This window comes from Pangasianodon hypophthalmus, chromosome 1 (assembly GCF_027358585.1).
Source record: "Pangasianodon hypophthalmus isolate fPanHyp1 chromosome 1, fPanHyp1.pri, whole genome shotgun sequence".
In the NCBI taxonomy this organism is placed as follows: Eukaryota; Metazoa; Chordata; class Actinopteri; order Siluriformes; family Pangasiidae; genus Pangasianodon; species Pangasianodon hypophthalmus.
The window spans coordinates 137,501-150,000 of record NC_069710.1 but is presented as its reverse complement, the minus strand read 5'-3'; the positions used below and the strand labels follow the sequence as shown (position 1 = coordinate 150,000).

The 12,500-nt window shown below is 45.6% G+C and overlaps 2 protein-coding genes across 2 annotated transcripts in view; both read left to right on the top strand.

Moving 5' to 3' along the window:
* The first annotated feature begins 39 nt into the window (after positions 1 to 39).
* On the top strand, positions 40 to 9,525 carry creb3l4 (cAMP responsive element binding protein 3-like 4). The gene is made up of 10 exons (XM_053239670.1): positions 40 to 366; positions 1,241 to 1,381; positions 4,101 to 4,314; positions 4,544 to 4,716; positions 4,824 to 4,913; positions 5,196 to 5,302; positions 5,593 to 5,661; positions 8,269 to 8,353; positions 8,578 to 8,674; positions 8,799 to 9,525. The coding sequence occupies exons 1-10, from the start codon at positions 319 to 321 to the stop codon at positions 9,113 to 9,115; spliced, it is 1,341 nt and encodes a 446-aa protein (XP_053095645.1). The 5' UTR covers positions 40 to 318; the 3' UTR covers positions 9,116 to 9,525.
* Positions 9,526 to 11,258: 1,733 nt separating this feature from the next.
* Positions 11,259 to 12,500, top strand: part of spag1b (sperm associated antigen 1b) — a 30,669-nt gene continuing 29,427 nt past the window's right edge. The window contains exon 1 of the mRNA XM_053239372.1: positions 11,259 to 11,324. The gene's annotated coding sequence lies outside the window, so the exon portion shown is untranslated. The remainder of the gene's footprint in view (positions 11,325 to 12,500) is intronic.

Genomic DNA, 12,500 nt, shown 5'->3' with positions numbered 1-12,500 from the left:
TACAAATATATTAAAAGGATGTTTTCACAACCAAATCGAATGTGAACATTTACTTCCGGCATCACAGTGACGCGGTGTCCCACTCCGAGGCCCGTGATTGGTCCGCGCTGAGGAGAGCCAATCAGACGTCAGTACTGGAGGACGAGCGACCCAGACTGAGTAAGCATGAGGATTGACAGGTGTATAAGGCGCAGGTGTGCGGATGTGTTGGAGGTCGCGTGTGTTTGTTTAACGCGTATCCTGCTCGCTGTCCTGAACGCGGATGCGGTCGCGCGCGTTAAACTCCGTTAAAATTATTATTTAATTCAGTGTCCAGCGATGCGCGAGACGGAGAGCGGGGCGGGGCACGGAGCATCCACCGGAAGTGTGAGTTTAAACCACAACACAACGCAACACAACACAACACAACACTGCGCAGTACATCACACACACACTACACCCACTACACTCACTCACTCACACACACACACACACTATACACACTCACACACACTACACACACTCACTCACACACTACACACACTCACACACACACACACACTACACCCACACACTACACACACACACACACACTACACATACACACTACACTGCACACACTACACACACTCACACACACACACACACTACACACACACACTACACCCACACACTACACACACTCACTCACACACTACACCCACACACTACACAGACTACACACTACACTACACACACACACTACACAGACTACACACTACACTACACACACACACTACACAGACTACACACTACACTACACACACACACACACACACTACACAGACTACACACTACACTACACCCACACACTACACACACACACTACACAGACTACACACTACACTACACACACACACACACACACTACACAGACTACACACTACACTACACACACACACACACACACACTACACATACTACACAGACTACACACTACACTACACACACACACACACACACACTACACATACTACACAGACTACACACACACACACACTACACAGACTACACACTACACTACACACACACACACACACACACACACACACACTACACATACTACACAGACTACACACACTACACAGACTACACACTACACACACACACACTACACACACACACACCATTTTTAACCCAGCGATAAAATTGTAAAATGTCAGTTATCATGTGACTGTTCGGTATCCTGTGACCTTTGACCTGTTTTGCTCTGTGCACACAGGAAGTGTGTGAGGAAGCAGGAAGTGTGTATGTGGGACAGAGTGACGACGACGCAGTGATGGATGAAAGAGCGTTCATCACTGATTCCTGTCCTCCGTGTGTGTACGAGGGAACAGAGGGGTGGGTCCTCCAGCACCAGTCTGTGAGTAACGCACACCGCTGCTTTAATCGCCATGAAGACACGCTGCCACTTTAATCGCCATTAGAGCACGCTGCCGCTTTAATCGCCATGAAAACACATCGCCGCTTTAAACACCTTCACAGCACACCGCAGCTTTAATCGCCATCACAGCACACTGCCGCTTTAATCGCCATCACAGCACACCGCCGCTTTAATCGCCATCACAGCACACTGCCGCTTTAATCGCCATCACAGCACACCGCCGCTTTAATCGCCATCACAGCACACCGCAGCTTTAATCGCCATCACAGCACACTGCCGCTTTAATCGCCATCACAGCACATCGCCGCTTTAAACACCTTCACAGCACACCGCCGCTTTAATCGCCATCACAGCACAGCGCCACTTTAATCGCCATCACAGCACACCGCCGCTTTAATCGCCATTAGAGCATCACGGCGCTTTAATGGCCATCACAGCACACCGCCGCTTTAATCGCCATCACAGCACACCGCCGCTTTAATCGCCATCACAGCACACTGCCGCTTTAATCGCCATCACAGCACACCGCCGCTTTAATCGCCATCACAGCACACCGCAGCTTTAATCGCCATCACAGCACACTGCCGCTTTAATCGCCATCACAGCACATCGCCGCTTTAAACACCTTCACAGCACACCGCCGCTTTAATCGCCATCACAGCACAGCGCCGATTTAATCGCCATCACAGCACACTGCCACTTTAATCGCCATCATAGCACACTGCCACTTTAATCGCCATCACAGCACACCGCCGCTTTAATCGCCATTAGAGCATCACGGCGCTTTAATGGCCATCACAGCACACCGCCGCTTTAATCGCCATCACAGCACACCGCCGCTTTAATCGCCATCACAGCACACTGCCGCTTTAATTGCCATCACAGCACACTGCCGCTTTAATCGCCATTAGAGCATCACGGCGCTTTAATGGCCATCACAGCACACCGCCGCTTTAATCGCCATTAGAGCACACTGCCACTTTAATAACCATGAAAACGCATCGCTGCTTTAATCACCATCACAGCACACTGCCGCTTTAATCGCCATGAAGACGCGCCGCCGCTTTAATCGCCATTAGAGCACACTGCCACTTTAATAACCATGAAAACGCATCGCTGCTTTAATCACCATCACAGCACGCCGCCGCTTTAATCGGCATGAAGACGCGCCGCCGCTTTAATCGGCTTGAAGACGCGCCGCCGCTTTAATCGGCTTGAAGACGCGCCGCCGCTTTAATCGGCTTGAAGACGCGCCGCCGCTTTAATCGGCTTGAAGACGCGCCGCCGCTTTAATCGGCTTGAAGACGCGCCGCCGCTTTAATCGGCATTACTACTCGATGGCAGTGTCCCTGCTCTCTTGATGGCGCCGGGCGAGTGCGTGCTGCTGGAGATGGTGTTGGACCGGAAGATTCGCAGTTCTGAGGCGTGTCAAGTGGCAGATTTTTGCTCGGAGGTGATGGAAGGGTGATCCTGCGACGGTCGCCGCAGTAACGCAGGACACGTTTCCTCAGAATCTCCGCGGCTGCGCCCGACGTCCAGCGGTGTGGTGTCTTCCTCCGTGTGGCGGCGAATGCAGGCGTCCCGTCACACACACGCACGTTTATCAGCAGCACGGCGCTCCTGTCTTCTGGACGTTCACTTCTCGGTTTGCGTGACATTTCCTGTGTTTTTCAGTTTGTTAGTAAGTTCGGCGACGGCGTGGTGTGTGATGTTCTCGCCATGTTTCCTGTTAAACTCCATCGCTACCTCGCGATAGTTTCCTGATCCAGCCACAAGAATGATTTCCATACCTTCTTCTTTTCTCAAAGACGTTCTTAAAAACCATCTGAAAAACTATATGATATATAGAATAAACTAAGTATGAAAAATGTTGGAAGACGTTTTGCTAAAAAGTGTTAATTTCCTCTCTAACGCTGACTGCATCTGCGCCTGCTTGCCTGTGGTCCTCAACGCCTGGAGCCTGTTCTCCTGTTCTCCTGTTCTCCTGTTGCACAGAGGCACTGTTCTCTCTGGGATCTCGTAGCTTCTCCACATCAAACCGTTGTTCTACGTCTTGTTCTCCTCTGTTCCAGCTTCAGCATTCACGTGGTGATCACAGCCGACGGCCGCATGGTTAGCTGGATGGAGCACTGGATGAAGGTGGTGTTGATGTGTCTCCTTCTCAGCCTGACCTTTACGAGGCTGCTGTTACCGGGTTTCCGTTCCATCAGGTGCTTCTCACCTTCACACCGTTGGTTCTGGTCTCTTCCTGAGTGCAGTTCTGTCCCTCCTGGCTTCTGATCTCCTCCGTCTACTCTCGCTGAGTCAGAGGATCTGCAAGTTGTTACGTCTCATCTCCGTAACGTCGGCTGGCTTTGCTGTCTCATACATGGCTCACACATTCCAGAATCCGATCCTGGTCTTACATTTGACGTTGAGGTCCAATTTCCTGTCAGCAGCTTCTTTCACCTCTGCCATTCATTCAGGTATTTTCTGGTGACTTCTGGTGACTCGTCCATCAGCAGTCCGACACACCGCCGCTTTAATCGGCAGTCCAACACACCGCCGCTTTAATCGGCAGTCCTAGTTAGCATAGATCCTTCATGTTATGATAACAGGTCATGTGACAGCTTCTGCTGAGTCATGTGTAGTTAATAAAGTGTTTATAATGAGTGTATAAATGATAAAAGTGTTTATTCTGATATTATTTCACTCTCAGAGTTTTAACGACAGCGAGTCAGAGGACGTTCTTCACACCGTGAACCCAAACGAGGTCTTCAACGAGAGCGACAGTGCTGCTTCTGACATTCCTGACTCCACCCACTGCCCGACTCTGGCCACGCCCACTGTGTATCAGGTCGTGTATGACATCAGTGGAGTAGGCGGAGACCAACAGAAGCAGCAGAAAGTGGACGTTATTTCCATCGAGCTTGGTGCGTCCATCATAAACATGTCACTACCCATCTTATTGTTTATTTTTTTATTTAAATGTTTTTTACAGATATTAATTAGGTAGTGTTAATGAAATGTGTTAATAAAGTCAGGTGTTAATGAAATGTGTTAATGAAGTCAGGTGTTAATGAAATGTGTTAATGAAGTCAGGTGTTAATGAAGTCAGGTGCTAATGATTGATTGTGTAACTGTAATGGTATTCCGTGTCAGATGAGTGGAGTTCTCCGGTGCTCGTGTCTGACTCGTGTGTGGTGAGCGAGCTGCCGCTGGTTTCTGCCATTAAAGTGGAACACGCCCATCCCGAGCTCAACCACGCCCACTCTGAGCCTGACCACGCCCTGTTTGATCTTAGCCACGCCCCCCACTCCTTCACTGATGGCCTGGTGCGTGCGTTAGCATCTGCTGAGTCTCTGCTTCATCACAGTGACACGCTTAATTAGCGTGTTATTATCGTGTTGTTAACGTGTCGTTACGCTGTGTAATGTTCCAGCTGTACCCGGAGCTGAAGCTCACTGAGGAGGAACAGAAGCTCCTCAGTCAGGAGGGCGTGTCCCTGCCCAACAACCTGCCGCTCACCAAGGTACGGCACTATGGCTGCATCCACACTGCAACCAGAAATAGCTAAATGAGTCACAGGCTGCGTCTCAAATCACACACTGCTGTGCTGTCAGAGTCACCTGCACTTCACACACTGATCATACACAGCCCTGTGATTCAGGACACAGTCACAGGCAGACTAGCATCATCTGTGTGTGTGTGTGTGTGTGTGTGTGTGTGTGTGTGTGTGTGTGTGTGCGTGCGCGTATGCTTGCGTGTGTGCGTATGCTTGCGTGTGTGTGTGTGTGTGTGTGTGTGTACGCAGGCGGAGGAGAGAATACTGAAAAAAGTGCGGCGTAAAATCCGTAATAAACAGTCGGCCCAGGACAGCAGACGCCGCAAGAAAGAGTACATTGACGGTCTGGAGAGCAGGTGCACTTTATCCTAATATTCATAAACAAATAAACAAACAAACAAACAACAACATTAATACTATTGCGTGTGTGTGTGTGTGTGTGTGCGTGTGTGTGTGTGTGCGTGTGTGCGTGCGTGTGTGTGTGTGCGTGTGTGTGTGTGCGTGTGTGTGCGTGCGTGTGTGTGTGTGCGTGTGTGTGTGTGTGTGCGCGTGCGTGTACGTGCGTGTGTGTGCGCGTGCTTGCATGTGTGCGTGCGTGCGTGTGTGTGTGTGTGTGCGCGTGCGTGCGTGTGTGTGTGTGTGTCAGGGTTGCAGCGTGTTCAGCACAGAATAAGGAACTCCAGAGAACAGTGGAGCACCTGGAGAAACACAACGTGTGGGTAACACACACACACACACACACACACACATATATACATATACACACACATGTATTCACACACACACATATACATATACACACACATGTATACACACATACACATATATATATATACACACACACACACACACACAAACACACACATATATACATATACACACACATGTATTCACACACACACATATACATATACACACACATGTATACACACATACACATATATATATATACACACACACACACACACACAAACACACACATATATACATATACACACACATGTATACACACATACACATATATATATATACACACACACACACACACACAAACACACACATATATACATATACACACACATGTATTCACACACACACATATACATATACACACACATGTATACACACATACACATATATATATATATACACACACACACACACACATACACACACACACACAAACACACACATATATACACACATATATATATATACACACACACACACACACACACACATATATACACACATATATATATATACACACACACACACACACACACAAATACATATATATATATATATATATATATACATACACAGTCAGGTCCATAAATATTGGGACATCGACACAATTGTAACATTTTTGGCTCTATACACCACCACAATGGATTTCAAATGAAACGAACAAGATGTGCTTTAACTGCAGACTGTCAGCTTTAATTTGAGGCTATTTACATCCAAATCAGGTGAACGGTGTAGGAATTACAACAGTTTGCATATGTGCCTCCCACTCGTTAAGGGACCAAAAGTAATGGGACAGAATAATAATCATAAATCAAACTTTCACTTTTTAATACTTGGTTGCAAATCCTTTGCAGTCAATTACAGCCCGAAGTCTGGAACGCATAGACATCACCAGACGCTGGGTTTCATCCCTGGTGACGCTCTGCCAGGCCTCTACTGCAACTGTCTTCAGTTCCTGCTTGTTCTTGGGGCATTTTCCCTTCAGTTTTGTCTTCAGCAAGTGAGATGCTGCTCAATCGGATTCAGGTCAGGTGATTGACTTGGCCATAACAGTCCACTTCTTTCCCTTCAAAAACTCTTTGGTTGCTTTTGCAGTATGCTTTGGGTCATTGTCCATCTGCACTGTGATGCGCCGTCCAATGAGTTCTGAAGCATTTGGCTGAATATGAGCAGATAATATTGCCCGAAACACTTCAGAATTCATCCTGCTGCTTTTGTCAGCAGTTACATCATCAATAAATACAAGAGAACCAGTTCCATTGGCAGCCATACATGCCCACGCCATGACACTACCACCACCATGCTTCACTGATGAGGTGGTATGCTTAGGATCATGAGCAGTTCCGTTCCTTCTCCATACTCTTCTCTTCCCATCACTCTGGTACAAGTTGATCTTGGTCTCATCTGTCCATAGGATGTTGTTCCAGAACTGTGAAGGCTTTTTTAGATGTCGTTTGGCAGAATCTGGCCTTCCTGTTTTTGAGGCTCACCAATGGTTTACATCTTGTGGTGAACCCTCTGTATTCACTCTGGTGAAGTCTTCTCTTGATTGTTGACTTTGACACACATACACCTACCTCCTGGAGAGTGTTTTTGATCTGGCCAACTGTTGTGAAGGGTGTTTTCTTCACCAGGGAAAGAATTCTTCGGTCATCCACCACAGTTGTTTTCCGTGGTCTTCCGGGTCTTTTGGTGTTGCTGAGCTCACCGGTGCGTTCCTTCTTTTTAAGAATGTTCCAAACAGTTGTTTTGGCCACGCCTAATGTTTTTGCTATCTCTCTGATGGGTTTGTTTTGTTTTTTCAGCCTAATGATGGCTTGCTTCACTGATAGTGACAGCTCTTTGGATCTCATCTTGAGAGTTGACAGCAACAGATTCCAAATGCAAATAGCACACTTGAAATGAACTCTGGACCTTTTATCTGCTCATTGTAATTGGGATAATGAGAGAATAACACACACCTGGCCATGGAACAGCTGAGAAGCCAATTGTCCCATCACTTTCAAGTGGGAGGCACATATGCAAACTGTTGTAATTCCTACACCGTTCACCTGATTTGGATGTAAAGACCCTCAAATTAAAGCTGACAGTCTGCAGTTAAAGCACATCTTGTTCGTTTCATTTGAAATCCGTTGTGGTGGTGTATAGAGCCAAAAATGTTAGAATTGTGTCGATGTCCCAATATTTATGGACCTGACTGTGTATGTGTGTGTGTGTGTGTGTGTGTATGTATATATATAATATATATATATATATATATATATATATATATATATATATATATATATACACACACATACATTATATATATACACACACACACACACACACATATACACACAAATATATATATATTTATATATATATATATATATACACACACACACAAACACACTAAGTTTACGTTAATAACGGCTCCATGTAGAAGTGTGTGTAATAAATTATTTTAGATCAGTGTGTAATTTGAGATGCAGCTCAGGACAACAGTGTTTTGAGGAGAAACTAACTGTGTGTGTGTGTGTGTGTGTGTGTGTGTGTGTGCATGTGTGCGTGTGTGTGTGTGTGTGTTCAGGTCTCTGTTAGCGCAGCTGAGGAAGTTACAGTCTCTGGTGAAACAGACGGCGAGTAAAGCGGCTCAGACCAGCACCTGCATCATGGTCTGTACATTGCATTAGCATTAGCATTAGCATTTCATCGCTAAGGCTAATCGCTAAATGAACACTACTTAAAGAATATTCAGATACTTAGCTAACTCGCTAGCTCTGCTTTAGCGTGATAGCTAGCTGAGGTGAAGCGGTTGTCATGAAGGGAACTAAACAGAATAAATAATGAGCGTGTTCGCAGCTCGCTGATCTCAAACTGTTTTTTCCTTTTTTTTCAGATTTTGCTCTTCTCTTTAACGTTGATTATTTTCCCAAGTTTTCGTCCCTTTAGTCTGCGCTCTGCAGCCTCAGACGACACGTACACGCCCACTGGAGGTACTGATTACTGATAACAATCACCTCAGAGTCACATGACACACTCCTTCCCTCTGATTGGTGCAGTAAAGTCACATGTCTCTAATAAATTCAGAGTTCTGTTTTTTTTTTTTTCTTCATGCAGTGATTTCCAGAAACATCCTGAACGATGAAGCATCTCCGCTCGTGCCGTCTGAGAACGTGGCGGACGATAAACACCTCCCCCCGGAGTTTCGGCCAGCGGCGGACGTGCAGCGAGCGGAGCGCTACGACACGGACGACTCACAGAGAGAAGACAGGAAACAGGAAGTGCTGCTGCAGGAGGATGCGCTGAAAGGAAACGACTCTGCGACTGAGGGAAATGGGGCGGAGTCAGTGGGCGTCGGCTTGCCGTCTCCTCCAGGGGGGGGCGCTGTGGTGGACGTCGACGCGGCTAAACCTGCTCACGCTGACGAAATGTAGCAACGCAACGCGCTAGCTTTATTCACGGACACTAACGGGCCACGTCCCAAATCTAGCAGTACTCTACAGGTACACTACCTCCGGTCCTGCTACGTCCCAAATCACACACTCCAAACACACTAGTGCTCCGTCGCTGCTCTAGCGCACTAGAATGGTGGTTTAGGACGTAGCAGCTCAGACTGGTGTGACTCCATTTTGAATGTGGGCGGGGCTATCTTTTACTACACTATATCAGTGCTGTAGTGCACATCGTGGTGATTTAGGACAGCCACTGGAGAGACATGCTGCACACTTGCACAAGTGGGCTGTGTCCCAAATCACCAGTTTGGTATCGAGGTGAATTTCTGCTGTATGAGCTCGTCTGTTTCACACATCTGTATTTCTACAATAAACATCATCATGATGTCAAACTGGTGTGTGTGTGTGTGTGTGTGTGTGTGTGTGTGTGTGTGTGTGTGTTAATGATGTTAATGAGACTAAATCACACACACACACACACACACACACCCTGCACTGCATACAGATAAAGCTGATATGTGAGGAATAACACACTCAGAGTCGTGCTGTTCTGGAAAATTAATCCACACCAGTGTGTGTGATGAAGTGGAGTTACTGCCCCCACATGGAAGTTGATTATTTTCCTATAACAGCACGTCCCCAAGTGTTTTATTCCTCTTATACCACAGCAATTTACCAACTATTACAACTGTTTTATTATACTTTTTATCCATTTATAGTTACAGTTAGTGTTGTGGAATGTGGGTAAAACAAGTCAGATCCTGTTCTCACTTACATTATAGCAGCTATAAATGATAATAATAATAATTATAATAATAATAATAATAATAATAATAATAATTAGTTTTATTTATATAGCGCCTTTCACAAACCCAAAGGTTGCTTTACAGAGCAATCACAGGAATAATAAAATAAGGCAAGGCTTAAGTACAGCCTCGTCTCAGAGACGCTGAGGAAGTGCGTTCCACAGCCCGTGGCAGTGAAGGATCTCGCTCCATCTGGAGGAGTTCAGTGACTGTAAGAAGACCAGGAGGTGAAGATCTGAGCGAGTGGGCTGGTGTGTAGGACAGGAGAAGTTCAGAGAGGTAGGAAGGGCCGAGTCCATGAAGTGCTTTATATGAGATGATAAGAATTTTGGATTGGATGTGGGCTGAAACTGGTAGTTAGTGTATTTGCTGAAGAACAGGAGAGATCTGTGCAGATTTCTGTGTGGGAGTCACCAGGCAGCAGAGTTTTGGAAACACTGAAGTTTGTTTAGAGATTTGAGCAGGAGACCTGAGAAAAGTGACTTAATATTCAGGATGTGATGTAATGAAAGCTGATTTGGTCATGTGTGGCTGTAAAGAAGAGTGGAGTTAAGAGTGAGCCCAACATTTTAAACAGTGGTGAAGGGGATTATTTTGGCGTTTATTTCAAGGCAGAGATCATTAACCGTGGCGATGATTGATCTTTAATGAGTCTTGTCACAGTTTAACTTAAAGTTCAGCATCAGCCAGAGTTTAATGTACTGCAAGCAGGTTGTTCAAGTGAAAATGGTCTGTGGGTTTGATAGAGATATAAATCTGTGTATCATCAGCATAAAAGTGAAATGTTGGTGAGTAAAGGAGTCAAGGGGAATCATGTAAGCACTAAATGGAAGAGGTCTCATAACAGAGGTTTGGGAGACTGGTGCAGTGTGGGATTAGAGATTAATAAGATCAGAATCTGCAGAGAGGAGGAGGTCATTGATTACTGTTAGGAGAACTTTCTCTGTGCTGTGGTGAGGAAATCTGACTGAAAGGCCTCTAACAAGTCATACCTGCACATGGACCTGGGAGACTGCTGCTCTCCTCCAGGGAGCCCCGGTGGATATAGTGAGGGCGAGGAGCTATTCCTGGAGCGACGCAATGTTCATAAACCTCAGAGATGCAACAGTTCCCTCACCATCCTCTCTCATGAAACTTGTTTCTGAGAAACCACAAAGTGTAAACTCCTCTGTCCTGAAGAATCTCCTGTGCTGGATGGGTAAAGTGAACCAGAGGGGTATTTTTGGGGGGGAAATTGGGAGGGAGAGGTTGAGAGGGGTATTAATCTCCACTAGGGGGCAGTGTCAGGTGTTGTACTGTTTTCATGGGATAACAGAAGAAGTGAAACTTTCAGAAGTGTTTGTTGCTCATGTGCTCCTGAGGTGTTCATGATGATCTGCTCATCTGTGAGTACACTCTCATATACATTTATATCAGGCAGACGGTTTGGGTTTTATCTGATTGGCTGAGCTGTTTAGAATCCATCAATACACACACACACACACACACACACGCGCACACGCCTGTGACATCACAGAATTCTGTACTAATGCGCCAGGTCTTTAACCAATAAAACCGTTTACACAGACTGACCTGCTAACACTACACAATAACACACACTACACAATAACACACACTACACAATAACACACACTACACAGTTTACACACACTACACAATAACACACTACACAACAACACACACTACACAGTTTACACACACTACACGATAACACACTACACACACTACACAGTTTACACACACTACACAATAACACACTACACAACAACACACACTACGCAGTTTACACACACTACACAATAACACACACTACACAGTTTACACACACTACACAATAACACACTACACACACTACACAATAACACACACTACACAATAACACACTACACAACAACACACACTACACAGTTTACACACACTACACAATAACACGCTACACAACAACACACTCCACAGTTTACACACACTACACAATAACACTACACAATAACACACACTACACACACTACACAGTTTAAACACACTACACAATAACACACTACACAACAACACACACTACACAGTTTACACACACTACACAATAACACGCTACACAACAACACACACTCCACAGTTTGCACACACTACACAGTTTACACACACTACACAATAACACTACACAACACACACTACGCAATAACACACACTGCACAACAACACACACTCCACAGTTTGCACACACTCCACAGTTTACTCACACTACACCATCACTCACAGACGAGGCTCACACATTACACTACCTTTCACCTGGAGAGATCCCCTCTGAAACACCTGATCCCCAAGCCACATTTTCCCAAGAGCTGTCAGTGGAAAGTATATAAACAAAACGTATTATTATTATTATTAACAGTGTAGATCTGTGCTCTTTCATACGGAAATGAGAAAATAGGAATAAGATAGAACGTGGTGATGGATTGTTTGTGGAGTATTGTCTGTTCTGCAAAGAGAACTGGAGTGAAAAGAACCATAGCTAATTTTATTCTGTGTGTTGTCAGGAATCATGTTTGTGTGTATAATTGTGT

Coding starts and splice junctions, on each gene's coding strand:
- creb3l4 (XM_053239670.1), top strand. CDS start 319: ATGCGCGAGACGGAGAGCGGGGCGGGGCACGGAGCATCCACCGGAAGT. Junction 367..1,240: donor ACGGAGCATCCACCGGAAGT/GTGAGTTTAAAC, acceptor CTGTGCACACAG/GAAGTGTGTGAGGAAGCAGG. Junction 4,315..4,543: donor CGTTATTTCCATCGAGCTTG/GTGCGTCCATCA, acceptor ATTCCGTGTCAG/ATGAGTGGAGTTCTCCGGTG.